Here is an 18,114-nt window from a genome sequence, read left to right on the forward strand (position 1 = left end):
AAGGCAGAGTATGGTTCAAGTCGTCTTCCTTACCAGGTACTTATTTATTTTATGTTATTTTTGAATAACTAATAAAATGAAATACGGGATACTTAGCTTCTTTGTTAACATGTATGCTGGTCTCCACCCACCACCCTGGGTGTGAATCAGCTACATGATCATCGGGTAAGATTAATATTGAAAAATGTTATTTTCATTAGTAAAATAAATTTTTGAATATACTTACCCGATGATCATGAATTTAAGGACCCGCCCTTCCTCCCCATAGAGAACCAGTGGACCGAGGAGAAAATTGAGTTCTTGTTGACAAGAAGTACTTGAGTACCTGCTCACAGATGGCGCTGTTGTGTACACCCCCACCTGTATAGCGATCGCTGGCGTATCCCGACCGTAGATTTCTGTCGGGCAACAGAGTTGACAGCTACATGATCATCGGGTAAGTATATTCAAAAATTTATTTTACTAATGAAAATAACATTTTTCAACTACTTAAACTGTTACATTACAGTGTTCACTTCAATCCAATTGAAATAACTCCATATGGTGTGATACTGTACCTTTTGATGGCATCTTTAAACTAAGATACAGTATTATCGTTTGAATCAGGAAACTGTCAATTTTAGAAATTTTGCCTCAAAGATAAGTTTACTAGCATTCAGCTGGCATGTAGATCAGAAAACAGTACTAATGCGACAGTAAAATAAGTCTAAAGAATATGCCAAGAGTACGTAGAGAACAAAACATCGCCTTATAAAAATTGGCCAAGGGCCATGTACAGGAAAAGGGGTGGGCTTTGAAAGTGACACGGGGTACTGCATTGGGAATTATTCAAACTCATTAAATACATCACACTGTGATTCATGGATTGGAAGCTTAATTGAAATCTGCTAATCATTAAAAGCTTTGTTTTGTTGGGGTTCAATTTGCCTTGAGAGGAATTGATAACTAGAATTGCATTGTTTACATGCTATAGTTTTGGTAGACAAATGGGTCAGACAATCTGAAATCCAAAGAAAACAATAAAATAATAATATTAATCTGAATAGGAATTCCTACTTGACCAGAATTATTCATTACATTCCTTATTTAATTAAATTCTATACTGTTTGAAAATATATGTTAATATTAGGGTATCTTTTGTTTCAGCATGTAATTGGTTGGTACCGTTGCAGAGGGACATCTTGTGAGGATTTGTATATGAGAGAAATCATGGTACATAAGCAACTGTCACAAGTTATGACTCACACAGGTGGTCATTTTATACTGGGAATATTATCATGTAACCCATCTGATGACAGTGGCACATTTACTGTATGTCACAAATTCATGATGCAGCAAAATGAGTAAGTGTCAAAGAAACTGAATTACAGTACCGTACATTTAATCGGTAAGCCAATTAATTCATTTAGTATTTTTAGTATTTAACTAGTATTTTTAGGTATGTTACTGAATTATATTATGATTTAGCTGAATTTTTTTCTTTAAAACGTAGAGGATCTAGTAAGTTAGGTTTGTATCAGTAAAAAAAGACTAAAAAGGTGAATTTTTATTTCAAAATTCCTGTTATTGAAGTATTAATTCATTATTATTATTATTATTATTATTATTATTATTATTATTATTATTATTGTAAGCTAAGCTACAAAACTAGTTGGAAAAGTAGGATGCTATAAGCCCAAGGTCTCCAGCAGGGAAAATTTAGCCCAGTGAGGAAAGGAAATAAAACAAAAAATTATATGAAAAGTAATAAACAATCAAAATAAAATATTTTAAGACCAGTAACAACATTAAAAGATCTTTCAAATATGTACCATAAAAAGAGACCTAAGTCTGCCTGTTCAACAAAAAAACATTTGCTGTAAGTTTGAACTTTGCAAGTTCTACTTTGTTACTATTATTCTGTAGTCTATATATTTCATCATATGAGCATATAAACCTTTTGTCCTTTAAGATAGTATACGTATGTAGTGGCTCTGTAACGGCCATTGACTCTTTAATAAGGTTGTTGGTTAACGATTGGTGGCATGAAGGGGAAGCCACCTGCAATGGCCACCCACCCCACCTGTCACAGAATAGCTACTTCTATCTTTGGCTGTAAGTGTTACTGTACAGCTGCACAGTCTGGCTCCTCCCTTGAGTCTTAAATCTTTTCCTACATTCATTTGTGACAAGTGTTGGTTCTTTATTGGGAGCACTCTCGCTTGTAAACGGAAGCGAAGTGCACCAAAGCATGTGCATGCGGGGAAGTGAATTCTTCCTTCATGAAGAGAAACCATCATCCTTTCATAGGAGTATGCTTTCAGCAAAGTTGGATATATTGTTATTAAATCTTAAACAAGGTGGCAGTACTGTACAGTAGCTGCACTCGCCTGACAGGCCAATGAGCTTCCACTTTGTTTTCCACCACTAAGTAGTACAGATGTCTTTATGGCACCCAGAACTGGCTGTTTTAATCTTTTGCTTTTCGTCTAAATAAATTTGTCGGTAAAATGTGTGCAAGTGATATTAAGGAAGAGGAGGTTTTACAGTTGTTTCTTGATAACTGTAACTGGGTAACAGCTGTCTGTGTAACCTGCCAATATCCACATTCTTATTCCTGTTAGACAGCATGCCTGTTTGCTGCTTATTCCTTCATGATTGTGGCCTGGTGATGTCAGCAGAACGATGAGGATGTTGGCTTTCCTTGGACATCACTAAGTTCCATTGAAGCTGCCGCCGGAGTGTCATTGTTTTCCTGTTATCGGAAAGGTGCTAAGCATGTATCTCATGGTTGTGCCATCCCTTCGTAGAGTTCCAGTGTTTCGTCATTGGCTGGGATGACCCCTTAGAAGGCAAAATTCAAGTTCCTCTTTCTTCTCTGCTTGATCGAGCGGAACATGCACTGCTGGTGTGGATGAAATTGCTCTGCCCTTTTTCCCCCTTCATGGATGTTCTCTCTCTAGGGAAGGGAAGAGGTACTTGCTTAAAAAGTCCAGGAAGGTTGATCGATAGGAGTTGTGTATGCTTGATTCCTACTGTTTCTCTCCCTGTGGCGGAGACAATGTTTCACAAGAGGTTCCTATGAATCCATGTATATTGGAATTCTACATAGACAGGAAAACCATGAATATCTGGAATCCATGCTCGCACGTGCACAGGTTCTATTTGCGGTCTGTTACATTACTGCCTCTCGGGTGTATGATGCAAGGACTAAATACGTACACGCATCAAGATTCCATGCATATCAGATTTTCATGCACATTGTCTCCATGCTCCTAACTTCTACTGGCACGAGCTATACATATGGTCTTTAACCGTACTGTCTTTTACGAGTATGTGTACTTGGACTCGGCACAGAATTCCACAATGCACTGTCTCTAGACTCGTGACTTCCAGGCACAGGCTGTATGTATGTTCTCTAACCGTACTGCCTTTTACGTGTACTTGTGCAAGGTCTGCACATGTATAGTCTCTGAGCATACTATATTTCACACGTGTTCAATGAGTCCACGTGTACAGTTTCCGACAATACCTCCTGTACATATGAGGTCTCCATGCTTACGGTCTCTGAAAGTACTTCCTTTCACTCGTATGGTAAAAGTCTCCCCACATACAGTATCTGACTATCTTACCTTTCACGCGTATGTAGAAGTTCTCCACTTGTACATTCTCCGACTGCGTTGCCTTTCAATCGTAAGGGCTTTGACCGTACTGCCTTCCACAAGCACTCAAGTCTCCACGATCGACAAACATGAGCATGGTGACGTCAGCAAGGACCATGATGATGTAGGCAGATTGCTAATTCTAAAAGATGAACAAGTAGAAGTCATCAGGGAGAAGTCCAGGAAGATCGATCAGTAGGAGTAACTTACACGTGACTCCTACTGTTTCTTTCCCCATGGGATAGACAGTGTTGTACCAGGAACCTCCCTTCTTGAGTGAATGCAGAGAGTTGCCCCATAAGAGAAAGAAATGTCTGCACTCACAACTCTTTTACAGAGCTGGGCACATGCAGTGCCAGTCAGGTCACAGAGTGGTCATCCCCCTTCCTGGATGTTTTTTCCTTAAAAGGGAAGAAACTTGAGTAAGCACTACTTTTAAAACCTGCTTGGTCTCATACCGAATGCAGTACCCTTGACCGAGTGCTGCTACTTTGTCTGAAGAAGATGTCGTCTGAAATGGACTGGATTAATGTATGTAGCTGTGTTTCCGACGTTCTCCCTGCATACGCCTCTCCCTGTAGATCAAGGAGGCTACGTACCAAGAGAAATGGTAAGTACCAGGAGGAGCAGTATGTGCGGGGATGATACTGATTGTTTTATGCCATATCTTAATGATCTCAACTTTTGTCTCCATTATGTATTTACGGTACTGTATATAAAACTAGGGTTAATTATGTTAATTTTCATAACTATATACTCTAGACATGCATCCTTAAAGTTACACTTCTCAACTCAACCCCACTCAAGTCCTAGGTTTAATGTCAAAATGGGAGCTCTGGGGTTGTGGCTTCTCTGCCACAACCTCATTAAAGTTTCAGCAGCTCTATCCAGTTTTGCTCAACGCATACTGTACTTCTATTAAAGGCCTCGGTTTGTATAGTTACGAAAAATATGAATTACTAAAAAAATTTGAGATTTTTATTCCTTTGAGAAGAGGTAACTGAATGCTGCTTCCCCCATCTTAGGAGTGTCATTGTCGCCCTTCCAATCAGGAGAGAAATGAACTCTGAGGGTAACCCATCTCACTTCTTAGTACAGTAGTTTCTTTGCCTCTTGGACTGAATGTCTAAATTACCTGTAGGCCTGATAGTGGTACTTATTTGTCTGGAGGGCTGATCTAGTGTCAACAGTGTTCATTGGATGGTGACCCCTGTGTTGCAGTGCTTGTGAATGTTTCCAGTGTTTTCCTTGTAACAAAACCCCTATTATAGCTCATGTAGCTTTCTCCTCAGATGGAGTGCAGTTTTCCTCATTTACCCAGACCATGACTCCTCTGTAACAGCAGGGAAGAATGGTTGGCAAGGGGGAGAGTGTATTCTCTTTTTTCCTCCTTTATCAATCTATTCTCCCTCCTCCTTTCTCCTCATCAGACATTTCCTCCTTGAGAAGACAACTATGAAGCTATTATGGTTGTGGTAGCCTATTGGAAATGTCTTCCTGACGATCTGCTGAAGTGTGGTTTAAGACTCACGCAAGCTCGATAATTTCACGTAGTGTGCAACCTTACTATACTTGTGAGTTAAGGATTGGGGGTTTGGGGGAGCCTATAGGTCTACCTGGTGAGCCACTGCACCCATTGCCTCACCCTCCCTGGTCCTAGCTTGGGTAGAGAGGAGGCTTGGGCACTGATCATATGCATATATATACTCTATGGTCAGTCTTTAGGGCATTACACTGTCCCTTGTCTCTGTCATCCATAAGCAATCTTTAAACCTTTAATGGCTCTTGTTCACTCTCTTAACTGTTGTTTTCAAGGTCGTCAAGTGATTGTGAACTGGTGTTACGGTTGCTGCGGTTGCGTTTAGAGCAGGTGAGCTTTCCTTCTTGGACAGAACATGAGTACTGTAGGCTATGTGATGATGAGTGTTTCCTAGCCTGGCATGTGCTTAGGGTCGTACAGAACTTGTCTCATACCTGTAGCTCCAGGGTTGGTTAGCAATTGTGAGCCTAGTGTTAAAGCAACTTCTGTTTCATTAGTTGCAGGTGGTTGGTTCTAACCAGATCAATCTCCAGTTCCATATGCTAGGCCAGTGGGGTATTATTCACACTACCTCCTCATGCCAATACAGAACTCGCTCATCAAATGGTACCTTTGGGGTCTGTTATCAATCATAAGCCTTGGGTGACAGCACCGCTGATTCAACAGTTGCAGGTAAAAGGTCCTATCTCTAGACATGTGATCGAGGTGATACAATCCAGAATTTTTATGTGGTAGGTCTTGTACTACCTTATCCAGTCCTCTCCCGTAGGCTTCTCATGAGTAGTTGCAGGAACTGAGGACAAGTCCATACTACTTTTGGTTAAAGCAGTACTTGTTAGGCCGTGTTCAGTTGGACCTTTTGCTCCATACTCAGTCTCCAGAGAGGAAGACTTCGTATTTTTGGCGACTCAAGGGACTTTTAGTGCATGCAGGCCTTTAATCATTACAAAAGTGCCTCTTTCATTCCTCGGGTGTTAACACAAGTGTCCACCTAAGTGTTAAGCTTGCACCTCTACCTCTTTGGAGTCATTCCAGGATGAGATCAAGACTCCTTACTACTCTTATTACTATCTGACAATTGTGATTGAGGAGTCTTATTCATGCCAAAGCAAAGAACAAATGCTGGGGACTGATCTTATAATTGGTATTGCTCCTTGTACTCCTATAAGCAAATAGAGAAGTGGTGACTTGTTCCTGATTAATAGGAACTGCTGAACCACTCATGCTTCTAAGGAAGTGTTGTTGGCAAGGGGAGAAGAGTCGATATACTTTTCTTCCTTTTCCAATTCCTTAACCCTCCTATTCTCTTCTTAAGACATAATTTCTTAGAAGGAAGAACCAGTAGTGATAGTTGTGCTGGTGGTCCCTCACAAAAAGTACCTAGGGAGTTTTAGCGTGCACTCTTCTCCTTTGGGAGGGAGGGACAGATCTCGCCTGCGAACCATTACCTTAGGGCTCTGTCAGGTGGATCTTTAGGCCAGCTGAGGGTGAGCATTGTTCCTGCTTCCATCATTCCTTTTGTGGCTGTGCCACCTGTCAAAGCAACTAGCTTTTTACCAATTCAATTGGCAAAGTTATATCTGTGTTTCAAAGGAATCAGTTTTTTATAGGTAGGAAAAATATAAGTTACTGTACTTTTGAAATTTATTTTATTCTCTCAAGTTTCCCACATATATTATTCAATGTTACTCTAAGATTGGAGAGGATCATATAATTTTTACCAAAATCTGTGCTCAACTTTCAATTTCAATTTTTAAATTGAATCATAGTAACACATGCAGAAAATATACCACTCTTGCAAGGAAGGTTCTGTTATTTTAGTCTTGAATGATAAACTCTGGGTATGAAATTTTGCTCAAGCCACAGTGAGGCTGAAGACATTAAAAGTGTTAGAAATTTGAGAAAAATATGAAAGTAGGAAATTCATTTTGTCTTAAGAATTTGTCCTTTTATAGTACTGAATTGAATAGATCTAGTGTTCTTAAAAGCAAAACGAAAGAATTGATTTTTTAATATGCTTGATTTTCTTGATTTTTGTGAACCTGACTTTGTGGATGAAGGTGTCAAAGTATAATTTCCTGAATTTCATTTTGTTATCTTTTTACGTATTTCTTAGTACAAATACGTCAATGACCTTAGATGTCAGGATGCCTGAAAACTTTAAATCATTCATTCATTCATTCTTAGTACAATGTCTTATCTTTGAATTTTTTGCCTATTTTTTTTTCTCTAGTTTGCTTCTAGTTGAGACTTTTATTTTCCTTTTCAGCCAATTTGAAGGGCTTCCACTTCAAGTAATCAACATGGGTGACACATCTACAGATGAATACAGACTTAAACCTCGTAACCCGGCTCTGTATAGTTCGTCGGCAGTGAATTTGGTTCTTTCTAACCTTAAGTAAGTGCTGAGCAATGTTACTTTTTTATATTTTCTAGCAGTGTTGGCTCTTGAAGATGATTTTAATAGATTCTAGAAAAGTTGAAAAAATTGGAACACTGTTAACCCTTTAACCCCCGGGGTATTTGGAAATTTCCGACCCTTAACCCCCAAGGGGTTATTTTTTTCCCAGCACATTTTGCAGTATATTATTTTTAAATTGCTCTAACAGCCTTAATTTTCGTCATAGAGAGGTCAGGGTGGTCTCATTCTCTTGGAAAATGCCTGAATTTTCTCAAAAAATTATCAAAAAAAAATGAAAAAAAATTTTATAGCATTTTTTTGCAAGGACGTACCGGTACGTCCATGGGGGTAAAGGGATGGCTTTTGAGAAACGTACCAGTACGTCCTTTGGGGGTAAAAGGGTTAATGATGTTATATCTTATGAAAATTAATGTTGAATATCGATAAATAAAAATTAATATTGTGTATGTATATTACCTGCACATTTTTTATTATGTAAAGTTTCTTTTGTTATGAAAATAACATTTCTTGCTAATGTTTTGAAATCACTTTGACAACATGAATAATTTTATTATTACATCTTCAAGTACAAAAGGTTGATGAAACTTGGATTTCATTGACAATTGTTATGTATTACCTGTTTTTCCCCACAGGAATAGTGAGCCGGGGATAATAGAAGCCGAAAATTTGCATAGTGGGCTCCTCCAGAAGCTGGATACCTTATTACCAAAGTTTTCAGATACTCAGAAGGAACTTGAGAAGATACTGCAAGAAGTTACAACGTTAAGAATGTTGTGTTGCAATGATGGCATTCCATTAGGTGAGATATGAGAGGCTGAAACCTATGAATTTTATAACTGCTATTTAGTCACGCATAATTTACTCCTATTGATCGATCTTTCTGGACTTCTTGCTAAATTTTACAACTTCAACAAGAATTTAACTTTTCTTATGTTTCAGGGTAATCTAATGATCTTTTTCAAATAATAGTAAATAAGGGATGTATTTAAATCTTTGTTTTTAGTATTTAGTATTTGATTATCTCTGGAAAATTATGCTCCCCTTGTGTACGAAAATACTTGTTACTCATTAACCTAAGCTAGTGGTGTCAGTTACTCTGCTCATTTTACTCCATTATTCTAGCTTTTTTAATGCCACTAAATCTTCTGTTGTAATAACTTCTTCAATTATATTATTGAAATTTCTATCGTAATTTGTCAAATTATTTTTCATTCTGAACTCCTAACTAGGGACTTAGAGGTGTTGGAAAATATTCATGTAGTGTTTACTGTAGAAAATTCTTAATCACCCTTTCTTGTACCTCAGCAGGGCCATGCACCCTAAGACATTTTCAAAAGTTCAATTTCTGCATTTTATTTGAAGCTTTGATCTTTAATGACAAAAGTTGGTGAAGGAAGAGGTTTGATTTTAAATGTATAGAAAGCCCAAACAATGGGTAATAACAGGTGCTAAGAAGAAAGACCTTAATATGAGGTAAGATTAGAGGATTGAAAATTTAGATGTCGCCTTTTGTCATGATCTTGTATCATTGGCATTATTTTCTTTTCTATGCATCTATAGATAATTTATGAACATTTAGTACAGTATTAGATTTTATTAAAGCCAACAGCAGTAACTAATTATCATGTTATAAAATCATATGTATAAAAGATAATAACATATTTCTTAGAATCAATCATATTGAGAAATTTTTACTTGACTCGTGTATTTTTATCAAATACCCTTACTCCTGCTGGTACCTCAAACCAGGTTTTGACGAAAAACTATTTTTCGGGAGGTGCTATGTGGTCCCCAAAGACTTAACTGTAAAGGCTAGAACAGGGAATCAATAAGACATGATATGCTAAAGAAATACTGTCTTCCTGGCCTAGGTATAGGGTAAAACGTGCAAGGCACCGACTTGATATGTATTATTGAGACCCACGGGTGTAGGCTTTATTGAACTCATCACCCCCTCCAATGCTGAATTCTTCTTATGACTGAAGATATGTTACCCACTGAGAGCCATTACCAACTCAGAAGGCAATGCTAACCTGGGCGTTTATATATCGTAAATAGTTTTTTCTTCGTCAAAATCCCATTTGTGGGGTTAAACTGATCTGTGGTGGTCCCCAAGGACTAATTATTATTATTCTTAGCTAAGCTAAAACCCTAATTGGAAAAGCAGGATGCTATAAGCCCAAGGGCTCCAACAGGGAAAATCGCTCGGTCAGGAATGGAAAAAATGAAACAGATAGAATATTGTGCCTGAGTGTACCTTCAAGCAAGAAAACTTTAACCCAAGACAGTGCAAGACTTTGGCACTACCCTAGACAAGAGAACAATGGTTTGATTTTGGAGTGCCCTTCTCTTAGAAGAGCTACGTACCATAGCTAAAGAGTTTCTTCTGCCCCTAGCAAGAGGAAAGTAGTCAGTAAACAATTACAGTACTGCACAGTAGTTAGCCCTTCGAATGAAGAAGAATTTTTCAGCTATCTTAGTGTTGTCAGTTATATGAGGAAAAAGGAGAATGTGTAAAGAATAAGCCAGACGATTCGGTGTATGTGTATGCTGTGACGGAGTCATTAAAGCTTAAACCCGTGGGTATCCCTTATACACACTGAGGCCAGGCTTTGTAAGTTGATATAGTGGCCCGAGGGCAGGGAAGACAGAATTTCTTTGGTATATAATGTTGTATTGCATTCCCTGTTTTACTCTTTACAGCAGCCTGACCACAAGAAATATGTTATATATTAAAGGGTTGTAAAGCCTGTTGTTTTTTGACACATTTGTGCTGCCAGACTCAAATATCAAAATCTACTCGTAATTGTAGTGAGACAGCTAGAAAATTGAAATATCTAAGGCCTAATGATTTTGACAAATTCCTATCAATGGTTGCATGGGCAAACTGTTGATCTCATGTTGTCATTTCTGGCCAATTTCTTTAAAGGATCATGGTTCCAAGTGGAATTTAAGCTTTGCAGCTAAGCGTACCTTTTGAAAAAGTATTCCACAAAAGGGTATCATGGAATTGTGAAGTTGAAATAGCACCCTGAGGGTTAAAGCCTTTGAAATTTAGTTTGTCAGGGTAAGTGTGCTTTGTTTTTAAGATTATTCTTTTTACTATTTTTCCAGATTGTGTTTATTTGGAAATTCTCAATACATTATGTAATTGCAAGTTAATTTTATTGTTTGTAAAAAGTAGATTTAATTGCTGTGAATCTAAAAGTTTTTTCTTTATCAATTGCATAACAAAGGGTACACCGTATCAAAGATTTACATTTAATTTCTGGGTAGTGCAATGGTAAATGAACATTGTTGAAAATCCTTTAGGAGTCTAGATAGTAAGGACATAATTGACTATTTGATAGCATTTGGTAAAGAAAATTTATATTAAAAATATTATAAATTAAAAATATTATAATAGAAATATTATGGCAAGGAGAAATGGGGAAAAGAGAGAAGTTCAGAATTATTTTGTGTAGAAGGATAGGTTACTCAAGTGCCAATATGAATGATATCATGGTGACGGGTAGATGGAGATGGTTTGGGTATGCTCTTTGCACTCCTCAAGAGAGATTAGTTCACTAAACATTTAACTGGGCTCCACAAGGCGCTATAAGAGTTGAAGACCCAGGCCTATATGGCTGAGTACTAGGAAGTTTGAAATAGGAGATGATGAATGGAGAAGTATTGATTTGAAAGCTCTTGATAGAGACGACTGGCAAAATCCAACCGAGCACTTTGCGTCATTGGGCATAGGAGGAGATGAATATGATGATAAGGACAGGTCTTAGAAGAGTTGAAATAATTTGGTTGCTTTTGGGACACTGTGGACCGAGAAGCAGGTATGGAGATCACAGTAAGCCAAAGAATAACAATAACAAGGATGAAGCTGAGAGAGCTTGCTAAACTACTGGAAAATAGTAATATCCTATTACTAAATAGGGTAAAGACTTCAGAAAATGACGCAAGTTTAAAAAAGCATAGTATAGAATGTCAGGGTCTATGACTTAGGATTCCAGTTGAAAGATCTGAGGTAGAGTGTCCAATAGATGATGAATAGAATGAGATTCCAAACATTAAATTAATTTAATGAGGAGGAATGATGTTGTTGGTCAGAAAAGTAGCAGGTATGGAAGTAATGGGATGAAGACTTTAAGGAATTGGGGCTTATGAATTCCAGTGTGTTTGCTAAAGGAAGAAGTTATCATGAAATCAGTGGTAATCGGTTGGTGATAGATGTTGGGTTGTATTAAAATTGTATTTGGAACTTGAATTTAGTCGCATTTGACATGTATTTCAACAAGTATAAAATAAACTGCTCCTTTTGAGAATGTAGTATTCTCCATAAGCTGTTGATGCTATGGTCTACCATGTCAAATGCAGAGAAGGATGGCACTACATAGCAAACTTCCGTTTACTTTGAGGTACAGTATTAGATTTGATATACATGCAGTATATACAATTAACGTTAGTTTGTGCATGATGCTTTGCCACTTAATTTTATTTGTTAAATATGGTTTTAATAACACCAAAAATTATGTGTTGGTTGATTGATAATTTTATGGGGAATGATGAGAGAGGTTGTCATAATCACTAACAGTGTTTCATATTTATTTCGTTTAATGAATTTTGTACTAATATTTGGGTGCTTGGTGTGGTTTAATGCTTTCGGTATGTACATGTCCGCAATAGGAATATGTATGTTATTTTGAAACTGCAACCAAATAAATGATTCTACTTGGGAATTATAAAACTATTTCTTTCAGACCATACTTTTCAGATATGCTTGGATGACAAATTTAGGGTAGTCATATATATGCCATTAAAGGTAACAGAGCTACCTATCCTCTCCCTTGGTTGTTTGGATTGAGCCTTGTAGAATTTCATATGATGGACTTTTTCCTGAATTTTCGGCAGAGCTAATTCTAGCTCGTATGAAGTCTTATGAAGCTCCCAAGAAGAATTATTACAGGAATAATACACTATATTCAACTTCATATCCTTTGATTCTGCTAAACTCATCAGAAATTGTCAGTTGGTAGATCTTTCACTTGTTCATACAAAGCCTATCAGTCATACGTCCAAAAATTGTAGTCTTGATGTTTCTACACATGACAGTACACACACTATAGATTTTGAAGACAGAAGAGGTAAAATAGCCAAGAGCAACTGTATATGCCTGGCTGCTCATAGCTTGTCGGTAGGTAGCAATTTCCCCCTCTTTGTAATGATTGGTTTGTAAATTTCAATGCCGTTGAGAGTTTAACTAGCCCTGCTCTGGCAGTTTTGGCATTTGTATTTGGTGAGACACTTGTCTCTCATCACAAATGACCTTTTTATGTCAACAGAATCCAAGATAACTTACAAACACACAACTTTCATTCACAATTTGTTGATCAGTCCCAGTTGTGAAGAGGTTCAGCTGGAAATCAATCAAGAGCACAATTTAGGCCAGACTTTTACATGCATAGCTTTTATCAGTTTCCCTTCAATCAATAATTGGTAGAATTTCACTATCATGGAATGATGAATTTTATACAGTTAATGAACCTAAAGAATGTTTATTAATACTTCAACTATACTATGCAGGTAGGGGATGATAAAAACAAGACAAGCCTTTTATCCTCTGTCGTGACTTTTGATCAGACTGGGTTGATGGCTAGCCTATTCTTAACAACCATCCATGTTCATAATGCAAAACATGAACAGTATTAACTGCAGCAGAAAATAACCCATCATTAAGAAATTTCCAACTGATTTTGACATTATTCCATGATGGAAATCCTGAAGGTAAATACAGTATGAAAATATGGTTTTATGGATCTGTATGAGGCAAAGGAGGCATAGCCTGGATTCCCATCAATCCGGTATAATGGATAGGGAGCTTCTCCAACTGACAGTTATGAGAACATTTTATCGGTCCTCCACTGTATCGCCTTTCTCCTGGAAGATGGGCTTGACAAAGATTAAAAACCTTTAAACTACTGTACAAAGGGCCATTTAGATCTGGAACTGTACGGGTGTCTAAAAATGTAATGGGACTATACTCGTCCAAACTAAATTTAGACGTGAGAAAAGAACTTAAATTTTGTTACAACATATTCTATTCTACTTTTGGGCTTTTTGTACTTCCTGTTTTCTCTTGTGTAATCTAACCTATTTTTTATGTGAAAGAAATGATATGGATATTGGTAATTACCTACTTGTATTTTGCTGTCTTGTCAGTATTGCAACTTATTTTTTCTGTGTTTTTTTTTTAAATGTTGCTTACTATCACTATGCTGTACTGTCAAATCAATCCACATGTATTTATTTCAAATCTGTTGGATTGATAATTTTTGTCTTATCTAAGATAAGTAAATTTTTTGTCTTGGTATTGATTATACCACGCTCTGCTATCCATGATTAATATCTCTAATGATTCCTTTTATGCTCTTTTAGTGCTTTTATCACTAATTTGGTGATTTATGTGTTTTGTATATACAGTACAGAACTTTATATATATTTCAGTGTAAGTTATTAATGTAGTGATCTCTCTTATGCCATTTTTATGTGTTATGCTTTATACTGAAAATGATTTTGTAATTTGCCTCCATACTCACATACCAAAATTTAAATTTTCCAAAGTTTGCTATGTAAAGCCTGCTATATCTTTACGTCTTTTTAGAGACAGACCTTCATTTGGTCTGTCTACTTATTGAAGCCTATAAGGTGAGTCCAGTTTCACCTGTAATATTTGTTGGAGGTCCATGGCGGAGGTCCTGTTAAAGTCATGTCTGACATTTTAACTGCTGTAGTGCTGCAGCTGCTATGTCCGCTACTTTTCTATGTTCCCTTCCGCACCAATGGTTGCTCCTTTGAAGGTTTCATAGCTTTGGTTACAGCACTATTAAGAAGAGTTTTGAAATGAATGTTGGTGTATGATGTTAATTAACCTCTGCCCTTTTACTTTAGATATTTTTCATACTAGGATATTCTATTGTAGTCATTGAGACTTACTCATGGCAGGCCAACTTTTACCAGAGACAGATGATGTAACATACTCTTACTCTTCATCCTTTGAACATCTTGTTTGTGTATGACCCAGCTTTTAAGAGATGCAGACTTCTGTAGTTTCTTTGTACTGTATCTTACATGGTGGTGATTGATTTCTTTGCTTCATTTTTTTACAGAGTACAAATTCTTACTTTAAACTCTAGGTTCCTCACCTATTCTTTTTCCAAGAATGTCTTTGGGAAGTACTGCTCAAGAGCACAATGGGTTTTTTATGAAGAAATAAATTTTTTTTTATTACCATAAAGCACATTTTTAATGCCCATTAATGATATTCCTTTGCCTAACTAGCATGCCTGGTTCTTGCTGTGTCAGGTCTAAGGTATGCAACATATTTACGAGGATAGTTACTACCTACTGAAGAGTCATAGACATCCATGTTCAAACAATTGTACTTAGCTACTCTATGTTTTCAATCTTCCAGCCTTTAGAATATGATTGAGTAAGTACATTAAAGCCATGATTTGGGCTTTACATGATTAATGAGTTTGTATGAGAAATACACCTTGTGATTTGATGATGAAATATTCATCTTGATTGGTTCACAGAGACCTGTTTGGAAAGGTCTCTGTTTAAAGTGATTACAGGGCAGTACTTACCCAATCTTGTGATCTTGGCAAATTGTTGAATAGTAATTCTTTAAGCCATGATTGTATGTTGGTTATTTAAATAAGGGTAATTTTTTTTATAGCCATTAGGCTGAAATGAAAAAAAAAAGATACTGTTGTCCTGTTAGATACAAATGCTTCTGTCCAGATTACTCTTGACTGTGGATAAAATCTAAGTTTATTTCAATTTGATTATTGAAATATGATTGACTTAGTTAACCACGTGGTTCTTAAATACTGTAAGAAACTCTTAACTTTGTTTCAATCCCTTTGCCTAGTCTTGTTGACAAGTTTTTAAGTGACTGTAAGCAGATATTTATGGATGTGATAAAGAATACACTCTACAAAGAATACTTCCTAAGAAGCTTGCAATACTGCATATAGAAGTTGCTGCTATGAGTGCAACTCAGAGAGTGGAAGAGTTAAAGTCTTAGCAATGGGGCTGGGATGCAAGCTTAGACAAAACAAAAAAGCTTACAAATCGCGTGAACACTGCGTGGGTGGCGTGCGTGCATTGAGCGATTGCTTTCCGCGTATTGCATGCTAGTCTCATTAATACTGTACGTTTCCACAAACAATGTGCATACAGAAGCAAATTTTTGTTCGCAGACTGATATAATGCTCGTAAACCAATTTGACTTTTAATGCATCTATACCAATTTGCTCGTATTCAGTTACTCGTAAACCAAGGTACCACTGTACAGTATTTAAAGGATCTCTCTTAGAATTATCAAGGAGCTATATGTCTGAATTTTATACCACAGTAATCCTTCACTATACGAACCAGATGTGTTCGAGTGCATTCGGAAGCTGAAAATTTTTTTGCTGGTCCAACCTCATTAGAGTTAAACTTCTTGCAACCCACCCGTAACTCCCACCTCATCGCTTTTCCATCAGTTGATCCTGCTATTGATTGCTGTGTGGTGGATCTTTTCTTTTCCTCATTTGTATTACAGTAATACTTGAGTGTATCATGAACATTTGCTAAAATCTTTTTGAAGCGTTTATTATTCCGGTCATATTATTGTACTTTACATGTGACTCAACAATTAGAGAAAATGATTCTACCATTATTTTTGTCTTGAATCCTTTAGTAGGTTCACAACTTCTGTTTTTACTTAGTTTTCTGTCTTCCTATTTTTTTCTGAGCTTCCAGTCTGATAGGGTCTTTCTTTATTAGCTCTTCATGAAGGATTTAAAACCAGTTCAACAAGGTTATATTCCTCTAATTCTAACTCCAACTGTTTCCTCAGAGTTAACTTTTTATTGAAGATATTTTTAAATTCCTCCTCAATCATTTTGAACCCACGAAAATCGTGACCAAATTGCCAGATCACATTCTTCCACACCCGCTCATATTTGCTGTCTTTGTCAGCAAAGTTGATATTCTTGACAGCCTTGTAAATATTTTAGCCTTAACAAAACTGCCTTAAGGTGTTTTTTTTCCGTCCTTAGTCGACTTTACTGCCTGCTGGAAAGTATGACGAAAGTAATTTTTTTTAAGCATCGCTATTCCTCCCTGGTCTATAGGCTGGATAAGTGATGTATCTATGGGAAAAAAATAACCTTAATGTTTGGAAAAATGTCATTCGTGAATGGGTGTGTAACCTAGTATAGGGCATTGTCCAGCTGCAAAGGAATGTTGAATAGGATATCCTTCCCCAGGCAAGATTTTTGTACCTCCAGGATGAAGTAATGGAAGAATTAGTCTTGAAATACTGCAACTGAAACACAGACATTAGAATTACGTTATCAAACAATTGGAAGAGAGGCCTTGGCTATGATTTTAAGGGCTCTCGAATTCTCTACACGATACAACGAGGTTTTTAGCTTCAAATCCCCTAAAGCATTGCCACTGAGTAGAAGAATGCATATCTTTTGCCGCTTTGAATCCAGTCATTGATTTTTCCTCCTCAGAATTATGTGATCTGGTCGTCATCCACTTCCAATTCAATAGTTTCATCAACATTTAATTGCTCTAGTAAAAACTTGACTCCTTCGATAATTTTCCTAAATACATACATATACCAAAGGCACTTCCCCCAATTTTGGGGGGTAGCCGACATCAACAATGAAACAAAACAAAAAGGGGACCTCTACTCTCTACGTTCCTCCAGCCTAACCAGGGACTCAGCCGAGTTCAGCTGGTACTGCTAGGGTGCCACAGCCCAGCCTCCCACATTATCCACCACAGATGAAGCTTCATAATGCTGAATCCCCTACTGCTGCTACCTCCGCGGTCATCTAAGGCACCGGAGGAAGCAGCAGGTTTTGCCTAAATATTTCGGGAGATTCCTGAGCAGCTACAATGCTGCCTCACAAGTAATTTTCATGTTGTGGGGGTTAACTTGACTCTTAAAGCGATTAAACCAACTATGGCGGGCAATAAAGGATGTGACCTCTGATGCTTCATCACATTTTGCTTTCAAATCTTTGTAAATGCTGTTAGCTTTTTCTTAGATAAGTATCATCCTTAGAGGCGCACTCTGTTGATTCTCATCTGGGATTCAACTGCCAAGAAGTTTTTCCATCAATTATCACTTTCCCTCTTAACTATGAAATAATAGTGTAAAAGAGTACATTGGCTAAGAAGTCTCCAAATCTACTCGTATTTTCTCTTTGTTCTTAATTATACTGATAGTGGACTTGTTCATATTAAAGGCATGTCCAATTTGTACATTCTTTTCCCCCTTTTCTACTTGCTATTGCAGTATCTTACCATTTTCATCTTCATGGTTATTCCCTACTGTTTCTTAGAAGCCTCAGAGGGATCATGACCACTTTTTTACTTGCTATGGGACACTGGATACAGGGGACAGACCGATATCAATGAATATAGTACAGTATGACGTTCAGCTTGCTGCC

General features: G+C 37.2%; 1 protein-coding gene across 1 annotated transcript in view; it reads left to right on the top strand.

Annotated features, from left to right (window-relative positions):
- The window catches only part of LOC137653755 (BRCA1-A complex subunit Abraxas 1-like), a 64,289-nt gene that overhangs the window by 44,863 nt on the left and 1,312 nt on the right, over nt 1–18,114 (top strand). Inside the window, exons 4-6 of the mRNA XM_068387379.1 lie at nt 1,147–1,343; nt 7,451–7,579; nt 8,236–8,402. Coding sequence (XP_068243480.1) covers nt 1,147–1,343; nt 7,451–7,579; nt 8,236–8,402 — 493 coding nt within the window. The remainder of the gene's footprint in view (nt 1–1,146; nt 1,344–7,450; nt 7,580–8,235; nt 8,403–18,114) is intronic.

This window comes from Palaemon carinicauda, chromosome 14, assembly GCF_036898095.1.
Source record: "Palaemon carinicauda isolate YSFRI2023 chromosome 14, ASM3689809v2, whole genome shotgun sequence".
Taxonomy (NCBI): Eukaryota; Metazoa; Arthropoda; class Malacostraca; order Decapoda; family Palaemonidae; genus Palaemon; species Palaemon carinicauda.